Consider the following 19,533-nt stretch of genomic DNA (forward strand, 5'->3'; position numbering starts at 1 on the left):
ACCACACACACGTCTGGCACAGGGTGAGGATGCCCTGCCCAGCAGACACCCCCTCTGCTCTTACACAGAGGTAAAAAGGGAAGGCATGGCCCACAGCATCCAACCAAGCAAACCACGTGAGGTGAGCGCTGGGGATGAGGTCCAAGATGAGGTCATCTGCCTGTCCTCCCCCTTTCCAGAGCCTGGCTCCGGGCAGGGTGACTCAAACACACTCCTGGCGGGTGGCAGCGCCGCAAGTCCTGGCACTGCCTTGTGCCAGCAGGGCCAGCACCGAGGGGTGAGGAGAGGTGGTGTTCCAGCAGGGAGCGGGGTGCTGGCAGCCGTGCCCAGCTCCGTCCCCAATGGGCTGCAGGCGCTCCGTCCAGGAGCCCTCCACACCATCAGCAGCAGGAATTTGCCACATTTGCCCTGTGCTCCCCTCCCCAACACAGCAGTGATCTCTGTGCTCCTGCGCATGATGCAAAATCCCATGGGATGGAGAACCAGGAGCCAAGGAGTGCTCGCATCTCCTCTCTTCTTCTTGCCCAGCGTCTGCCTGGCTGCAGTGGGAATGCTGTGCCAGCCTACTGCCAGATCAGGGTAGGAACAGGTCCTTAGCACCACCCATGGCCCATTTCCCTTGCCCTGCTGCTTCTACCCACCCCAGCTGGTGGCACAGTCGAGCTGGGGAGACTTGGCCAGAGCTGTGCAGCCCCACAGAGCTGCAGCCCTGGAGGAACCCCTCCGAAACTCAAAGTCTCCAGGAAGGAAAGTTTATTTATCTGTTTAATTAAGAAGTGTTCACCAGGCACACAGACCCCGTTCCATCTGTCTCACTTAGAGCCATGTCCCAGTAAAATTAAACCTAATAAATATCAGAAGAGGGAAAGCAAAGGGCACATGTAAGATATATGATCAAAGGCAGAAGTTGCACAGGGCTGCAGTTCTAAGCACATCTTTCTCTCTGCCCTTCGGGGATGGGTTGGCGACGCGCTCCCATGCACAGGATGGGGCTGGCTTTCCTTCAAATCAGCACTATTTTCATTTTTTATTTATTTTAAATGAACCCTTGAGGGCTCCTTGGTTTTCTTTTCTGGAAGAGGGAGAAGAGCATGGCACCAGGGTGGGAGCAGCCCCGGACAACAGCTCAGAGCCCAGCAGAGTGATGGAGGCTGGCAGCCGATGCTGTGCCAGGAGGGATGGAAGGAGGGACCTGCCTGCAGGAAGGCCAAACCCAGCACTGCCCCTGGGATGTACAGGGTGTATGTAATGATGGTGGCCCAGCGAGGCTGCGTGGTGCTTGGAGATGTGTGGTCACATCTGCCATGTGCTCAGCTCCTCTTTCCATTGGAAAACTTCACCCAAGTGGTAATCAGGGTGACTTCTACCCAGAGTGCAGCTCAGAGCTCTGCTCCAAGCACTGGGGCACCACCAGACTGCAGCTGCGAGCAAAGCGCCCCGCAAGCACAGCACACACCTGGTCCTCTCCTCCAACCCAGTCCACAGTGCCCCCAAGCTGAGGCACTCATTAATTAAAAGCTCATTAGTTGCTAGTCACAGACAAAAAGCGATTAGATGAAGGTGTTGATGGATCTGAACTGGAGTGAGCTCCAGAGCTGGGGTGAGGGTATGGACCCATGCACCCACTGTCTTCAAGAAGCACAGAGTGCTGCATGCAGACCAGGACAGCAAGAAGGGACAGATGGGTGCCAGGGGCTCTGCAGCACTGCAGAAAGGTCTCTGCCTCACACCTCAGCCTGCTCCATGCCACCACTGTGCACAAACCCAGCTCTGCTGCCCAATCTCACCCCTGCCCACCCTGGCCCATCTGCTGCCGAGAAGCAGCATCAGAATTCAGTGGGCCAACACAGCACCCTGCACAGACAGCACACAAACTGAAGCACTTTCTCCTGCTCCAGCACCACCATCACTCTCTGCACTGCAGCTCCCAGCCTTGGAGCAGCAACCAGGGGCTGCCCTGAGCCACAGCATGCTCTCCGCTTCCCATGCAGCCATCCACAGATTTCTGGTTTATTTCTCCTTCTCTGAAAGACACGCGTGGTTCAAACCGACCACAAGTGAAATAGAATCCAATATGGCCATTACAGACCATCCCCACCGGCTATGGGGACATCACAGGGAACACAGATGGGATGCTGGGGAGGGTGCTGGGGGATTGGCTCCCCCCGGGGGCAGCCACCAGCTCCAGATCCTCATTGGCCTTCACTGTGCTGGGGGGTGAGTCAGACAGCTCCACAGCACCAGGGAACAGGCAGGATTGGGTGATAGGGAGTACTGGGTGCTTCCTGATGTCTCTTGAGGAGATGGGAGCCATGGGCTGCAGGGAGCCCTAGCAGGAGGCTGCAAATAGAGAAACCCAACGGTCACAGAGGGGCTCAGCAGTGACTGTGTGTGTTTAACCGTGGCAGTGAGGCTCACACAGGGCTGCGCAGCGGCTGCATGCGGTGCCAGCAATGGGCAGTGCAGTGAAGACGCAGCCCCAGGAGGCTCACCCTGCCACCAGGCACCCTGACGGCTGTGCAGCCAAAACACAAGAGGGGGAGAGAGGATTGGGGAGGAGGAAGAGCTCCAGCAAGTCACTGGGGAGAGGGAACGCAGGGCTGCAGAGCACTCAGCAGCAAGGAAGCGAGCGGTGAGCACTGTGGGATGCTGCCACGTGGGACTCCTGTGTCCAGCATCCCTCCATGGGGACACCTGGGGGAGCCCCCTCTGCAAGCAATTAAGCCTCCTTCCACGTGTCTCCCCCCACACACACACACACTGGTGGCTCTCAGGGGGTTGGTGAAGCTGCTGTCTGCTCTAAACTCCAAAAACAAGGCAGAGATTTCCACTGCAAGGAAGCCTTGGCTCTGCACTGATCCCAGTGGGAGCCGTACCTGCGGCTGCTGACCCACATAGCAGCCCTGATGCTGCTCCAGGCTCCCAGTGCCGGTCACAGCGCCGCGGTCACAGTCCCCAGGCAGTGGTGGTGATGTCACCGGCACCAAACATGACCTCATCAGATAAGGAGAGAATCACAACCGACAGCAGCTATCTGGGACAGCAGCTGGAACAGCCGGGAAGGGAGCAGAAATGCAGAGAAAGCACATGAAAGTTTAATGGGAACCAGGGAGAAATATCAGCTCGCTGAAACTTTGCTCACCACCCATGGCGAGGAGGGGAGAAGGGATGGGGCTCTGAGATGCTCCTCCATCCGCCTGGCGCTGCTGCAGGTGAGTGGAGCGATGCACACGAGGGCAGCGGGGCGGTGGGCACTGCACTGCCCAGCAGCTCCAGGCTGACTGGGCACAGAGCAGCCACCCACACCAGGGCACAGGTCATGCTTTAATGAGACAAGGCAGGCACGAGCTTGCCACCGCACCCGCAAGAAAGCCTGGCTTTTCTCCTTCCATCAGCACAGCCCTTCCTAAAGCCCTTTCACTTGACAAAATATTTACATGAAAAGGCAATTGGGCTCCCTGGATTTAATGAGAATTAACGTGCAGGCAGCAGAACCGTGGCAGAGCAGATGCTGCTGAGCACCCTGGGCTCACAGCCGGGTGGCTCCAGCAGTGGCACACAGCAGGGAGCCCTGAGCCAGCCCATGGCCAGCAGCAGACAGAAGGGATGCAGGGCCTCCCCACAGCTCCTCCAATCTCAGCCCTCCCATCGCATCGCTCCAAGGGGCAGTGAACCTTTCAGGGCCTGGACAGATTTGGGACCTCTTTCAGGGACACATGCCAGGACAGGAGCCCCCTATCCTGGGGGCCAGGTGCTCTGTGTCGTGCCCTCTGGAGGTGGGAGCAGTCCTGCTGGATGGGGTTGGACACGATGATCTCTGGAGGTCCCTTCCAACCCCTACAATTCTGTGATTCTGTGATTCTGTGAAGGTGGTCGTGTTCACTCCCAGCTCAGCAAAGCACCGTGAGGAACCAGAGCCTGCAGATCCTTAACACAGAGCTTCCCCTTCCCTGGAACAAACCCCTGTGGGTACCCAGGAGAACCTCTGGCTCACAGCAGGGCTGTGTGCTGGGCTGACACCTGCACTGCAGGGCTGCAGCACGGGGCAGGAGAGGCACTGCAGGCTGTGGGGCACGGAGCAGCCCCAGCAATGGGGGGAACAGGGAGTGCTGCACCGTGCTGGGACGCGACGGGTGAGGTGGGCGGCGTGGGAGCACCAGGCAGGAGGTACAGGGGAAGCAGACACTCCATCCTCATTATAAGGCTTTTTAAATGCACAGGCAGGATATTAGCGTTTAAACAGTCTCTAGGACTCCAGGGCAAACTTTAAAAATCATAATATTTATAGAACCCTCCCTCCACTCGCCCCGCATGCTCTTTATTTCTCCTGCAATTACGGCTAATTTGAAGACGTTTTGCTTTGGCATCTCAGCCTGTTGCGGTGTCGATTACCGAGCCGCCCGCTGCCGACTGCCACCGCAGAGCTCCTGCAGTGCTCCCGGCCGTGCTCCTGCCACACAGGGACCAGACCTTCCCCTTCCTCCCACACTCGCAATGGAAAGATGTCCACAGTGCCAAGAAATGATGCTCAGGCACCGTGCTGGGAGCAAAACAGTCACTGCCCCCATCTGGGGGTACCGGCACCTGTAGGAAGGGAGACCCTTGGGCACTGCACTCCAGCACAGAGAGTGCATCCCGGGTGCTGCTCCCAGCCATGCAGCTCTGCACCAGCTCACAAAGCCATGTGATGCCACGGAGCTGCAAGCACAACCTCTAGAAAGCTGTGTGCTTCCAAAGCTGCAGCAGCTTGCTAAGAGTCCAGGCAGCATTTATGTCCTAGCAGGAACAGCTCCATCAGCTCCACTGGCTCCTGATCCACGAGTCCCTCTCCTTTGCTCAAAGTCCCAGGTAGACCAGCAGCAAGCTTGCACCCATATTCACACTCAGCATCCCATCCCTGGGCACGGCCCTAGACCCCCACTCCGAGCTCTCAGGGTGGGCAGGGATTTCTACAGAGATCCCTTCTCTGCTCTCAGGCTGAATCCAGCCCCACAGCCGGGCTGCAGCACTGACCCCACACAAAGGCCTCTGTGTGAGCACAGCCAAACTCACTCCATCATGGACAGAGTTGCTGGAGAAGTGCAGGGACCTCTTGAGGGAAGGGCTGGGATCGCCCCATCCCACAGAGCACAGATCACACCGCCTCTCCCAGCACAAATGTTCATGGTGCAGTCAACAGAGCCCACCCCATCCAAGCAGCACTCCCAGCAGGAGCTGCACCTGAGCTGCTGCACACCGATCCAGCGCACCCACCTGGGGCACCAGGAGAGGGGGGAATGCTTCTGGGCAGAACAGGACTGCCAGCCACTGCCAGGGGTCTGATTTTGCTCTCAAGCAGGGATGAATGAGGAGCCCTGCCCGGCTCCTCCATGGCACCACAAACTGCCTGCGCCCAGCTGGAAGAGGGGATCATTCCCTTGGCAGGCAGCACTGCTGGACAGTGACACCGGCATGAAACAACTCAAACCCTGAGCAAAGCCCCAGCAAAGAGAGAGGGGAAGCAGCCCTGGCGGCGGTACCTACCCAAAAATACATCATCATGTCGGCAGTGGGTGCAGTGCAGCTCCGTGGATCGGCGGGGGGCAGCGGGCAGCTCTGGGCGCTGCTCCTCGGTGGGCTCCGTCCCCTCCGTCCAACTGCAGCCCCCAGGGCAGCACAGCACGTGCACGGTGTGGGTGCTCAGGGCTGGGTGCTCAGCATGCTGCTGCGGGGCTACAGAGGGGGCTGCAGCCGAGGGAAGGTGCCCGGGTGGGCAGCGGGAAGCTGCGGTGCAGCTCCGGTGCGAGGAGCCAGGCGGGGACTTAGTTTATCATAAAGGAAAAGAAAAAAGGGGAGAGCGAAGGATGAAAAATAAATCCTCTCTGGCGTCTTGAAAGCAAAGGAAAGGGCAAGTGGGTGAGCAGGAGGCTGCACAAGGCGGGGGTCCGGCAGTGGCAGCGTGCGCTCACAGGAGCGGCGTGGGCTCCGCACGGACACGTGGAGCGGCAGATGTCCTGCCTCAGCATTTTCCAAGCTCTCCTGTCAATAAGGCTCTCACCATTAACCTGCGAGCTGCCAGCCAGCTCCCGGCAGCCGACAGAGGGAGGGGGGCACCCAGAGCCCTCAGTGCCACCGGGACCCTCAACAGCACAGCACATCCTGCACAGCCCCGACACAAAGCTCCTGTGCTGTGCAGGGCGGATGGCAGTGGGACCCCTGGGGTCAGTGGGACCGGTGGTGTAAAGACAGCCCCCTGTTTGCCTGCAGCAGGACCCCCAGGTAGGAGAGCCTTGCCCGCGTGGGGCAGCTCTGCATGCACTGCACGGCTGTCACTAAATCTCCTGTCCCTGTGGGGCTCTGCACCGCGGAGGAGAGCAAAGGGACTGTGTGCACTGAACCAGACGCAGGAGCAAGGGAATAAATAAGAGTAAGGGAAGGCAAAGGAGCGAGAGGGGTGGCAGATTGGTCTCTGGGGCCCTGCTGGCTCTGACATCTCCAGGCCCGTAATCATATTCAAAGCAGAGCCAGGCTGAGGCATTGCTCCTCCAGCACAGCAATAAAAGAAAGCAACACTCTCAATAATTCAGCACTGGGAGAGGGTGATAAAGCAGAGGAGCCACCACTGCAGGAAGCAGGAGCTGGGGGCTTCCCGCTCCCTCTTATGTCTTGGTGGTAACACTCTCCCCTTGTTCTTTGCACCCTGCAAGCATAACCCCAGCTGCAGCCAGGGGCACAGCAGCCAGACCCCACACTGCTGGTGGGACGGGCAGGATGCTGTTCTCTTAGGGCAGAGGCTCCCTGCTGCATTTTGACACAAGGTTCCAAATAAAACCTCTGTTACCACAACAGCTGAGACCCAACGAGGGAGTACCCTGGGCAGGGGCTGTCAGTCGGATGGGGCATCACCCCAGCTCTGCAGAGCAGCTCCTCTTTGCCCAGTATTGCTCACAGTGCTGTCACCTCCTCCTCCACCCAGCCCCTTTTTCAAGGACTACCTTCACCCCAGAGGCATCTTCGCAGACAGCCTGTGTCAAAACAAGGCTTCAGAAGTTGTGCCCCCACTGCTGCAGGGAAGATCTCCTCTCTGAGCGCTCAGCCATGCAGGCTTGGGGCAAGCTGTGCCCCAGCCCATGGTGTCTGTGAGCTCATCCCAAAAGGCCTCTCCCAAAATGGCAGCACAGGAGTGGATAGGTGCATGGCTCCATCCCGGGCATGCAGAGCTGTGCTGCACCCCCCATCAGCATGGCCCTGAGTGGTGACACGATGGGTGCCCAGAACCTGCGTGCTCCCACAGTGACTGTAGCAGGGAACACTGTCCACATGCTCTGCCCCACTGCCTGCACCTTGCGTCCGCTGCCAGCTCCTGGTGCCCAGGGCAGGTTGGGCACAGGCCTTTTGATGCCCTCGGCCCTTCTGGCAGACTCACAGTCCCCCTCAGCCCGCAGAGCAGCACACCTCCAGCACACCTGGGCCATCCTCACTCCACCACGACCAGAGCTCTCCTCCCCACACAGCTCTCTGCTCCATTAGCACCACCCTGGGGCTCAGCGAGCTGCACAGCAGCCAGGCTGTGTTACCCCACGAGCCAGCAGCATCCCTCAGGGGTACCATCTTGGGGAGGGCAGCACCCAAGTGAGGACAGGGCCCTTCAGCAGACAGCCATAAGGAATGCTCCCAGAGCCGCACAGCGCACAGACAGACAGCATGGCCAGCACACACGGACACCCCACAGACACCACAGCCCGGGTGGTGCTGCCTGGACTCACTCCATTCATGCCACTCTGCACCTGGCTCAGTGCCGGGGTTGGGTGCCCAGGGCCGGAGCAGCCCTCCCTGCAGCTCTACGCCATCCCACCCCACGCAGCCCCCAAATCTCCCCACCAAACACATGCAGCTCTCAGCTCCCAGTCCCTGCCTCCCTGGGGGGACCCTGGGGCAGGGTTTGGGCAGTGGGGCACACGAGCGCTGCGGGCTCATCAGAAGGGGACAGCTCTGTACCTTTATGCAGCCAAGTTCCTCCTGCGGCGCTCGCGCTGGGCTCTCTAAGAATAAAGACAAGAAAGAGGAGGGAGAATTAAAATCAATGATTGCTATTGCTAAACCTGCTTACAGGCAACGCTATTTGCTCATTGACCAGCAAAATTTTAGGATGCGTGGACAAACACAACTGCTATCTCCCAGGAGCCCTGGGGACGCTCCCTGTTAGCAGCAGGCAGCCAGGCAGGGGGGCACGGGGCACAGCTTTGGCTGGTGCTCTCGGCTCTGCAGTGTGCAGCATCACCCAGAGACAACTCCATGTCAGACCCCATCCCCTCCTGCCCCTCCTGTCCCAGCACTGGGTACTTCTTGGAGAAGATCACCGAATTTCAAAGAAAACTTCCTGAAAGCTGCACTTCAGCTAATTGGCTTTGGCAACGGTGCCAACCTGAATGTTCATCAATCATGTCAGACCCTCAAAAATAATGAGAGCGGCTCATATGGCACGGGATTTTTTTTTGAGAGAGAGAGAGCAGATGAGGACTGCTTCTGTTTGCTCACCGCTTCTTTGCAGACCTCAAGGCGCAGAGTCCCAGCTACTTCTCCCCACCCGAAGACCTTTGCTTGGAGAACACCACAGAGCTGCTGTCCCCTTATGTCCCCTTGTCTTCCCCTGGCCCCATAGTGGTGCAGCCCCACACACAGCCCCAGGGCTGCTCCGGGGCCCCACGTGAGCTCAACCTGAAGGCACAACCCCAATGCTGAAAGCACGGCGGCGTGGGTTCCCAGGCACTTCTGTTAGCAAACACCGCTCTCAGCCGCACAGCAGGATAATCAATTATGGTAATTCCTGCCTCAATGAATCAGATTCATGGAGGAACACAGCTCATTAGGCTGGTGCTGACTTCCATTAGTGCTCTTATGATAAAAACCCTCCAGAAAGCTCCAGCCCAGCTAGACACGTTCTCCAGCTCAGCGCACAGAGGCGGGAAGCCCCCGGTCCCCAGCGCAAGGATGTCCCCACACCAGTGGCAAACCACTGCCTGCTCCCATCCTCAGACATGCTCTCCTCTAAGCTCAGGAGCCCCTTGAGCCATCCTGACCCCAGGTGGTGGGATGGGAGCCAGGGGGAGCCCTGAGTGGGCACCCAGGGAGGACCCCCCACCCTCAGTCCCAGCGCTGTGCCTTGCCAGGAAGCTTCTCAGCACAACTTTCCCAAAGTACATTCTGATACCCCCCAACCCCTCCGTTCTCTCCACCAAAAAAGTCCTAAATTAATTTTTTCTTTTAATTAAATTCATTAGCAAAGATTATCTGGCTGAGGAAAAATAATATCCTGCCCCTCCCCCAGCAGCCCTCTCTATTTATATCCCCTATATACATAAGCAGCAGCGAATATTTCTTTATGGGCCATTAAAGGTTTAATGTTTAATTTATAACCACGTTCTCTGGCGGGCGGGATGGCCAGGCACAATGTCAACACTTTTAATTAAATGAGAAGGATTTTTTTCTTTTTTTTTTCCTTTAAACTCAGAAAGATGGAACGCCCCATTCCCAGCACTGATGCAGACAGCGATGGGGCGAGGGCTGCAGCCCACAGGCAGGTCCCCGTGTTAGCAGGGATAGATGTAATGGGATGCTCTGACCTATAGGGAAGCTCTGAAGGCACCCAGCACCTCTTGCTCTGCTGCAATATGGGCAGTGGCCACACAAGCCCATGTATCCCACCCTGCAGCTTTGTTGCGGTGGGAACAGAGCCACAGCACCAGGATGGGCACCGGGATGGGCACTGGGACAGCTTCAGGGCTCAGTGACTGTTTGGGAGAGTTGCCCAGCTGCCGGCTCTCATCCAAAAAGTGCAGTCACTTCTTGGCTGCCACTGACAGCACAGTGCTGCTCTTCTCCTGTACCCTCCTCTCAGATATTGTCAGCAGATGCCTCTTGCCTGGACAGAGCAGATCTGCTCTGCTTTGCTGCACAATGCTGGCTGGCATACACCTGACACAAGGTTAGAACGTGGCTAGCACATGGCTGGATCATGGCTGGCACACAGCTCATCACAGCTAGTACATGACTGGGTCGTGGCTAACAGAAGGCCGACACATGGCTAATGATTTTTGAGATCCTTTCGAACTCAAGCCATTCTATGGCTCATCATGGCTAGCACACAGCTAGCACACGGCTCAACCACAGCTCACACCGGACAGCACAAGGCTCATCATGACAGGCACACGGCTCACTAGTGGCTAGCACTTGGCTGGCACACAGCTGGCACTTGGCTCATCACGGCTAGCACACGGCTGGCACACGGCTAATCATGTCTAACACACGGCTCGATCACAGCTAGCACGTGGCTGGCACACAGCTGGATCACAGCTGGCACACAGACAGCACACCTCTGGCTCACGGTTGGCACACAGCTGTCACTTGGCTGGGCACCCACGGACATGCAGTGCCCTGGAACAGTGCTGACCTTCAGCTCCAGCTGCACTGCCACTGCCTTCCCCAGGCAACGCTACCCTGAGAAGGAGGAGAAAAAGGAGGAAGAGGTTCCTGTGCCCAAATCCACAGCACAGCAGCACTGAGGCGCTGCGCAAGGAGCGATGTGCCCACGCTGTGCTGCTGGGTGCCCCAAGTGCTCAGCTCCTGCCTGCAGCACAGCCCCTGTGCTGGCACAGGGACAGAAGCAGCCATGGGCAGGTGGGTTCCAATGAACGGAGCGTTTTCTCTTACGGGAGAGATTAAATCTCGCCAGAGCAGCGTAAAAGAGATGAGTCAGCAGCCGGCGCAGGGCAGGCAGGAGCAGCCATCAACGTTGGGCCGTGGAGCAGCACTTCACCCTCCTGCAGCCCCACATGCTGGGGGACACCCAGCTGGGCACCCGGCACCAGGCTCACATGGGAAACGACGGGCACAAAGCCACACACACGTGCGTGCAAGGAAGGAGCGTGCGAGGGCCGGCCATGGCGAGGCAGGGAACGGAGCGGTGATGGCACGGTGCCGCTCACTAAAAGCATGAGTGTCACTAAATCAATAATTCATTTACTTTAATGAGATAAGTACTTTGAAAACTAATTGCAAACCTGCTCCATTTACTCCAAGCCGGTGCAGCCCTTAATGTAAATGGCAGAAAACACTGCTGGAGGAAGGGGAAAGGCTTCAGTGGAAGATCGTGTGTCATCTTTTCCCCTTCTTCTAAGAAAGAGAAATATTGCTCATAAACAGGAACAGTGGAAACCCAAGCAGCCACGTGATCGATGCTGCGGTGAGCGGAGTGCCTGCCCTCCCCAGGGCACCACAGCCCCTGTGCCCACTGCACCACCCTGCAGAGGAATGCCATCTGCACCCGGGGGATGACACTGCTCAGAGAAGAGGTGCCATCATCTCAGGGCTGCATGGGGATGGGTGGTGGAGGGCAGGAGGTGTGCAGAGCACAGGGCAGCACGGTGCTGATGGATGCTGCTAGCACAGGGCTGGGATGAGCCCGGTGCCCTGCTGGCTGTGGTTGTGTTCCTCAAAAGGAGCTCGCAGCTCCCAGCAGCGATGCCCACGTGCTCCCGGTGGCAGCGGGACGCCAAGAGCTCTCTCCTTGCTTGCTGGAGCAAATGGCAGGTCATAAAAAGGAACCGTGACAGAAGAGAAAATGTTCCAGAGTCCACAAGGACCAGTCCAGGGTAAATCCATCTGCTCAGCAATTTAACTAGAAAATCCTTTCCAATCATCCGTGCTGCAGGTCCTTCACCTCGCAGAGGCGGCTCTGGGCACAGCGCTGCCTACCCTGATGGTTGTGGGCAGCTCACATGGAGGGGGCCCTGATGCTGCTCACCCCCACCCCACAGGGGTGCTCGGGGCAGGGGGTCCCAGCCCCCCCGTGGCTGCTATGCTGAGACTTTCCCATGGCAATGGGTGACTGAAACCATGCAGACACGGGCAGGAAGGCAATGTGGGGTGGAGGGGTCCAGGAGTGGGGCTGGGAGCTGTGGGCAGGGGAGCACATAGCCCTGTCCTTCCACCTTCAGCTGTGCCAAGGGAAAACAGCAGCAGGGTGCTTTACTGCCTGCAATAATTGACCAGAGCTCTGAATCCCCCAGCACATAACTCATCCCATACAACAGCCAGCAGCTCCGCAGGGCTCTGCAGCACAGACACACAATGTGCCCCATCCTCCTGCCCCCTCTGAGCCCACCCCAGTCCCAGACTCACAGAGTCCTTCCCATACCCCCATGCCCAACCACGCAGTTGGTAGGCCCTGTTACCCTTCTGCAAACAGAGGAAGGAGGCAGAGCTGTGCTGGCAGAGACCCAAAGCCACAGTGAAGGGACACCCCTGCCCTGCACAGGAATTAGCACTGCTCACCACCAACACTGCCCTCTCCCCACAGCCATATCCCTGCAAATCCCACCTCCGCTGTTCCTCCTGTCTCAAGGAAAATCAATGGCGAGCATCTCAATTAATCACACCGGGGGCAAATTGATTAGGAGCCTAAATAAGGTCAAACACGGTTGTCTGCTTATAGGGTAGGACCCCTTAATCATCATTTTATCTGCAATAGGCCACAGAACCTGCAATCACACCGTCTTTGGGAACTTGGAGGGATTTTCCACTCACCTCCCACATGTGCTGGGGCAAGCAGAACAGGAGCTGTGGCAATGCTGAAAAGCAACTGAATTCCAGCAGGCACAAAGCTATGAGCTCTGGGCACAGCCCCTTGCCCACCCAGCCCAGCTGTCTGCTTTGATTCAGGAGAAGACAAAAGCAATTAAGCACCCCTGTGCAAGGTGTGGTGCATTCCCTCCTGACCCCACAAGTCACAGCTTATGCCTGAGATTTGATTAGCCCCGTCATTACCTCAGATTGCACACCTGAAATATTGTTAGTGGTCACTGCAGTATTGAACCTTTGCACGACTCCAGCCACAGGTCCTGTCTCAGTGCCCACTGCAGATGGAAATCCTGCTGTCCCTGCTGCCCTCCGTACTGCGGGCTGCCCCATGCCAGAGACATTGCCTCCATTGGGCATTCAGCCCCAGAGGGCCGGTGCTGTCAACCTGCCTTCATGGAGAGAAAGCATTCAGAGCTGCACTCCAAATGCAGCCAACTGCCTCCCTTTGCTGCGCTCATGGTGGGAACGCAGAGCACCCCACAGGGAGGGGAGCAGGTGGGTCACTGGGGCCCCACTCCATGCAGCACAGCCCCCAGCGTGCTCCTCAGCAGAGAGCATGGCTCAGCTCATTTCAGGTTGATAACACAGTTTGCTTCGCCAATGGACTTGCCAATTGCAAGTGAAATCAATTCAGTTGGCTGTTTTGCTCAGCCCGTTTCCCTGCTGACGGCGTCCATTGGCCGTGCCAGGGCTGACGGCTTCTCCCATCCTTACTGGGACGCTGTGGGGCTGGCGGGATCCCAATGTCCCCCTGCACCAGGAGGGCTGCAGCCCTGGCCACGTCCCAACCACCCCAGGGCCCCCACTGGCACCCAGAACAGCAGATCCACGTCCCCAGCCCCAGCTCAGTGCGTGCCACCAGTACCGTCCTGCACCCTCCTGGCAGCACCCAGCTCTGTGCAAAGCCATTCAGGGCAGCTCTGCTCCTCTTGTCCCAGATGTGTGAGCTGTGGCATGGCCAGAGTGGAGGCCCTGGGACCCTTGGATTGGGCACAGCCCCACCTGCTTGCACAGCCCTGCCCCAGTGCGCACCGCTCCCTTTTGTTGGAAATACGGTTATAAATATTATAATTTGGTTTAATATTTAATATAGTCAGGTTAAATAAGCATTCCCAGCCCCATAAATAATCATTAACGGAGGGTTCTAATTGTGCTGTTGGGATCCTGCTTCATGACTTATTTAGAGGGCAGACGCTATTCCCATCCCCGGTTCCCTCACACACCGTAAATTAACCTGAGCTCTCCCTCCTCGCCGAGAACCGATGGGACACAGCACAGCCCACAGCTCTGCTCCGAGGGGTGACAGCAGGAGGACAGCACTGAGGAGCCCAGTGGGGTCTGGGGGTGAACGGAGCTGTGGCTGCAGGGTGCCAGGCACCACCAGGGTTGCAGGTAGGAGATGGAGGGGAGAGGGGGGGCACGGAGCACTGCAGGGCGAGCAGGGGAGGGCTTTTTGCATCAACACGGATCTACCGTAACGTCGATTGGGAACAATAGTAAAAACAGTCTTTTTTTGTTGTTATTATTTTTAAAGAAACAAATCCTGAGCGCAGAGGGAATGGCCGGGGGGCAAGTGCTCTGAAAGTGCAGAACGGAGGCACTGAGGACAGCAAGAGTGCAGGAAAACCTCGGTGTGAGAGTGCTTTTCCCTGAAGGGATGCAGCGATGCGTTGCTTTAAAAAGAGGTTTGGGTTCTGTGTTTTTTGCTCTCTAAATGAAAAACTACAAAGGTAAATGGTAAGAGCCTTCTCAGGCGGGCCTGGGCTCCACTCAAGCCCTGGGCTGATGTAGTGGTAACGCTGGGGGGGCTCTTTCCTTTGTGCCCCCTCTTGCTGTGCTGGGGGCAGCTGAGAGCCAAGCTGCGGATAGATGGATGCACGGACAGTCTGTGCCCTCGTGCCATGGGGGGGCAGCCCTAAACCTCCCTTCCTGACCCTAAACTGCCCCCAGCGGGCGCAGCACGGGCGGTAAGCAGGTTAGCATCGATCCCCTCCGCAGGGACTGAGATTCCATCGAGTGAGCGAGGAGACCGTGCTGCAAGGAGCGCAGGGTTTACATTTCATCTCAGCACCGGGTTCTCTGCTCAAGTCAGCACATTAATCACGCAGATTGGCCAAGTAGTAATGCTAATGAGGCAGCAGCAGCAGCACGGTGCGCGGGAGCCCCTTCGGCAGCACGAGGTCTGGGGGCAGCGGGGGGAGTTCCCAGCATCAGGATGTGGGGTGAAAGCTGCTGGGTTGGCAGGGAGCAGGGCAGAGCCCTGTGCTGGGAGGCTCAGCTAAATGCTTCAGCCCATGGGAGCCGTGCAGCACGGCCCCCAGAGTGGTGCTCATTGTCCCTGCCCCCCGGGGGACCCCTCCCCATGGCCACGTGTGTGCAGGGCTGCCCTGACTCAGCACCAACCCATCCCTGTGTCCGGGCTGTGGCTCAATGGAAAGCAACGTATTTTATCTTTATGTGTCAGGATTTATATAAAAGGGGGATAGTTCAGCTCTAAATGTAATGAGTTGGAAGAACAGCCCTCCAGTGGCTTCCTCCAGCTCACACGGCATCAATAACATCGATTGCTAAAAATAACGAATAACCCCGACCCTGCAGCAAGGGAAAGCTCTGTGTGGGGGGCACACACTGCCCCACAGCCCCAGCACTGAGCCTGGGCTGCCCACATCCCCCACCACTGCCTGGAGACACAGAAAAGGATATTAAACCGTATTTGATGGCAGCTGTGGAGTTACCTCTCACACATGCTGGAGTCAGTGCCAGGGGAGCAGGTGCACATTGCCATGCATGAAAAAAGGAGATTCCAGCCCACGAGGATGGCACCAGCACTTCCCAAGCAGTGCTCCATCCCCAGTGCTGGGTGCGTGCTGCTGGTCCGCGTGCAAAGCAGCAGCACTGCAAACACAGCGCACAGAAAGCAGAGCGGGGAAATGCACACCGTGCCCAAAAAGTGATCCTAAAAGCACACAGAGCCGGGCAGAGCCACTGCCAGCAGTGCCACTGGAAACCAGTGAGGCCATGGAGCGCAGTGCGCTGCAGGGTGGGAGCGCGTGGAGGGCAGTTATTGGTAAATAATCCCTAATTAATGAGATCCCGGCAATAGGCAGCACGGTGCTGCTGCAGGCAGGGGTGATGGCAAGCACCATCCCTCCACTTCTCAATTTCGTCTTCGGGGATGGAAGGAGAAAGTGGTCGGGGTGAATGAGAGAGGCTTTTGTCGCGTTTAATATCAATTCATTCCGCAGACTGCTGACGCAGCGGGATTTCACCGCTCAGAATTTATGGCTCTTCGGAGAGACCTGTGCAAATAAATGGGGGGGAGGTTAAAAAAAACCACCAAAAAACCCACCCTGCCATCAGCACAAAGGTCCAAACACCGCCGGGAAGGAGCTGGAGGGGGTCTGGGAACCTCCTGGTCCTGCCGGCACCCTCGGCCCCATCATGTCACCAGGGCCACTGGCACATGGCTGGAGCCCCACGGCTCTGGGCAGAGGCACTGCTAATAACAGAGCCATTATTACGCAGCGCAATTCAGCCCCAAGGGGGTTTTATGCAAAATGACACACAATATAAATGACTGTTGTAAACAGAGAGTTTAATAAAGGGCTGTGTGCGAATTTACAGCCTCCCCAAGGATAATTAAAATTATTTATCTACTTACCTAGCTAGCCGCTGGAGCAGTCTATTAATTATTATCTATTATACGTGGCTGCTTTGCATGCTGCCAGTGCATCGCCCTACACCTCCGTGCGGCAAGGGGACGCCGGGGGCTGGGTGAGGTGATGCTCTGCACACCAGGTGCAGCACAGCACAGCACTGCTGAGTGCACAGAGGTGGCACTGCCAGCCCACAGAGCTGAGCGCTGCGCTGGGGCTGCACGGGCACCGGTTCAAGGAGCAGATGGGGTCTGGCTGAGGGCACAGTGCTGGTGGAGGAACAGTGCCTGGCGCAGTGCTACCTGCTCTGCTATCTATTAGTGTGACAGAGCAATCATCAGTTCGGAGGCGCTGGGATCCCTCGGGTCCTCTCTGCACATAAAAAGACCTCAGGGGGCTCCAGTGTGCGGATACTTAACATTGTTTTATTAGCTTAATAAACCCAGCTGATGCCGCCTGAATCTGCAAAGCAGCCCCAGCCCCTCCTCACTGCGGGGATGGCTCTGCAGGGCACAGAGCAGGGGCACGCTGGGGGCCTGCTGACATGCAGAGCCCGTGCAGAGCTTGCCCCCGGCCCCAGCAGCCCATGGAGCAGCTTGTTGGGAGCGCAGCATCCAGCTGCTCATCGTGCTGCAGGCTCAGTGAGCTGTCAGCTCCCTCCAGCACAGCCATTAATTAGTGCTGCAATTGCTCTCCCTGCCCTCGGTAGCTCCAGCGTGGGTGGGCACAGGGCTGTGGTGCCCCCAGCGAGGAGAGCCCCAGGGCTGCCAAAGCACTGAGCCCTGTGGTCAGCCACCAGCTCCATGCCTGCAGCCCCACAGCCCTGCCCATGGGCCAGGTGACTCTGACCCACAGAAAGATTTCCTGCTGGAGCATAGCTGCATCTGTTATCAGGAGCACAGATCCCTTCCTGGGCTGCTGGGTTGTTTGTTTGTCAGCAAAAGGCTGCTCTCTCCCCCAGCTCTGCGGTGCTCAGCCTGCTTTGCTTTGATCCTGCACAACTCTCACTGTCTAATAAACACAGCAGGATCCAATTCCAGGTCATTACTCAGAGAAAGAGACCCTTCCATGGGCGCAGCAAGAGCTCCAACCCAATTTGAGTGAGCCCAGTGCTCCCAGAGCCGTCGCTGCTGCCACGTCAGGGTCTCAGCGGGCCTGGGCTCACAGTAAGCACGATGCAAAAATCAGAATGGAAGCGCTTAAAGGCCATGCCAGAGGGATGCTCGTAAATAAGGGCACTCGCTGATGTGGGTCCGTGCCAACAGAAGGCAGCTCAGAGCTCTGCAATCCCTCCAGGACAGCTCCTGGGGGGACAGTTTGCACGTTTGCTCCTAAATCTGTGGCTGCAAGCAAGCAGGTCCTGCAGGGACGGGTGCAGAGGACACACAGCAGGGACCTTGCAGGGACCCCTCGGTGACAGCGACCAGGCAAGGAGGTCACACAACACACGTGGCTCAGACACAGCCACGAAGCAGCACCGTGCCAGCAGCAAGCACTGCTGTGCCGAAGCAGCCACAGTGCCGTCCCTCCCACCACAGCTGTGGGATATTTACTGCCCGTTCCCCCCTAAATCACAGCTGGTGGTGAAGTAGCTCGTGCTCCATTACCGAGAGCTCGTGCCGAGCCACAGAACCGTTGAGCTTGCAGAAATGTGGCCTCAGAGGAGCAGCCCACCCCAGGCTGTCCGGCGCTCGCTCGGGATGATGGACGGTTATGGACCATCTGCACTTCCAGGAGGGGAGAGATTTATGGGCGGCACAGACAGGCAGAAGAGTGTCCATTACTATAACTCACGGTGCCCTCTTCAGAGATATTGTAATCAGGGCCCTCTGCTGCTGCAGCGGGAAAGTCTGGGTTAAGCACTGGCAGGAAGGAAAATCAATCATGTTTTTTTAATACACTGCTGGCAGTGGGTGGGGGTGGGGTGGGGAGCAGGGCTGGCCCCAGTGTGCAGACATAGGGGGGGTCTCACCCTCCCCGGAGGTGCGGCTGCTTCCCCAATCCACGGTGCTGAGTCCCCTGCAGCTGAGCCCCCACCCCTCCCAGCCTCATTACTGCCATCACCTTGATTAAGCTTTGATAGAGCCCAGGATTCATGACGACAAGAAGCACCGGAGGGCACCATGAAGCCTTCCTGGCTGGAGCCTGGGAGAGGCAGCACCAACCACCAGAGGTGCCTTCACCTTCCCATCTCCCCCCCTCATGCCATAAGCATTACAGCTGATGCTGTTCCACGGCTGCCCCGTAAACTCCAACCACTCTGCACAGAGCTCCCTCCATTAACCCCTCCATGCTCCACCTGTGGGGCTGCTCCACGGCTCCAGATCTGCAGCCACCACGGGTGCTTCGGTGTTTGTGGTGGATCAGACCATCAGGCAGCAATTAAACCACGCAATAAAAAGCAAAGAGCTCTCATTTCAAGGCCCTGCTTCCTGCAGAGGGGAGGTGTGGAGCATGGGATGCTCCTGGAGGGAGAGCAAAGGAACTTCTCCAAGGGGATCTGCACACAGTTTACACAGAATTCGCCAAATGTGGGATTGCAGAGCATCCATCTGTGCAAACTTCCTCCTGCAGCCTTTGAACGCACGACTTTGGAACGCAATGCTTCGTTTCCTTGCAGCCCACTGTTCAGAGACACAGGGAGACCATCACAAAGACACAGCTGCCCCGGGAGCTGAGCTACTGTTTTCTTTAAATTGGGTGGAGAGAAGGAAAGGCAAACGTTCCTGAAAGTTCAAGGCGGACGAAGCCAGCAGGAGCCAAGTGCTGTGCAGTGAGCGCTCTGCAAGCCTCACAGCCACTGCAAACCCTCAGTAAAACACATGGGGATGGCTGCCCAGGCCCCAGCACCGCTCACCCCCACCCATACAGGCACAGGTGAGCAGGTGAGTGGTGCTGGGCTCAGCCCCCTCCCACCACGATGCCTTCCCCTGCCCCCGGCGCGTCACACAGGATCAGAGGCGACAACAGCCACGTGTTTCCCCAACCTCGCTGCGTCTGGGGCTCTTGCATTATCAGTTTTTATCCCGTGTAATATTCATCACGCTGGTTTATTTATGGGCCCCCTCTTCGGGAAGGTATTTTTCAGGGCTGGTGAATAAAACATGAGCCTGTGCTGCTTGTCAGAGCGAGCGCGGCTCCTCTGATGTCAGCCTGACGAACGGCCTTTGGTTTTCTCCAACGACTGCACTTTGAGAGAAATTTATTTGTATTTGGGTTCACGTTGGTTGGGGGGATGCGAACGCTTTTCCCTCCAGAA

At 57.4% G+C, this 19,533-nt stretch overlaps 1 protein-coding gene across 1 annotated transcript in view; it reads right to left on the reverse strand.

Moving 5' to 3' along the window:
• RBFOX3 (RNA binding fox-1 homolog 3) overlaps positions 1-19,533 on the reverse strand; it is a 49,337-nt gene that overhangs the window by 18,431 nt on the left and 11,373 nt on the right. The window contains 1 exon segment of the mRNA XM_048965289.1: positions 7,978-8,021. Within this exon segment, the coding sequence (XP_048821246.1) occupies positions 7,978-8,021 (44 nt within the window).

This window comes from Lagopus muta, chromosome 18, assembly GCF_023343835.1.
Source record: "Lagopus muta isolate bLagMut1 chromosome 18, bLagMut1 primary, whole genome shotgun sequence".
NCBI classification, from domain to species: Eukaryota; Metazoa; Chordata; class Aves; order Galliformes; family Phasianidae; genus Lagopus; species Lagopus muta.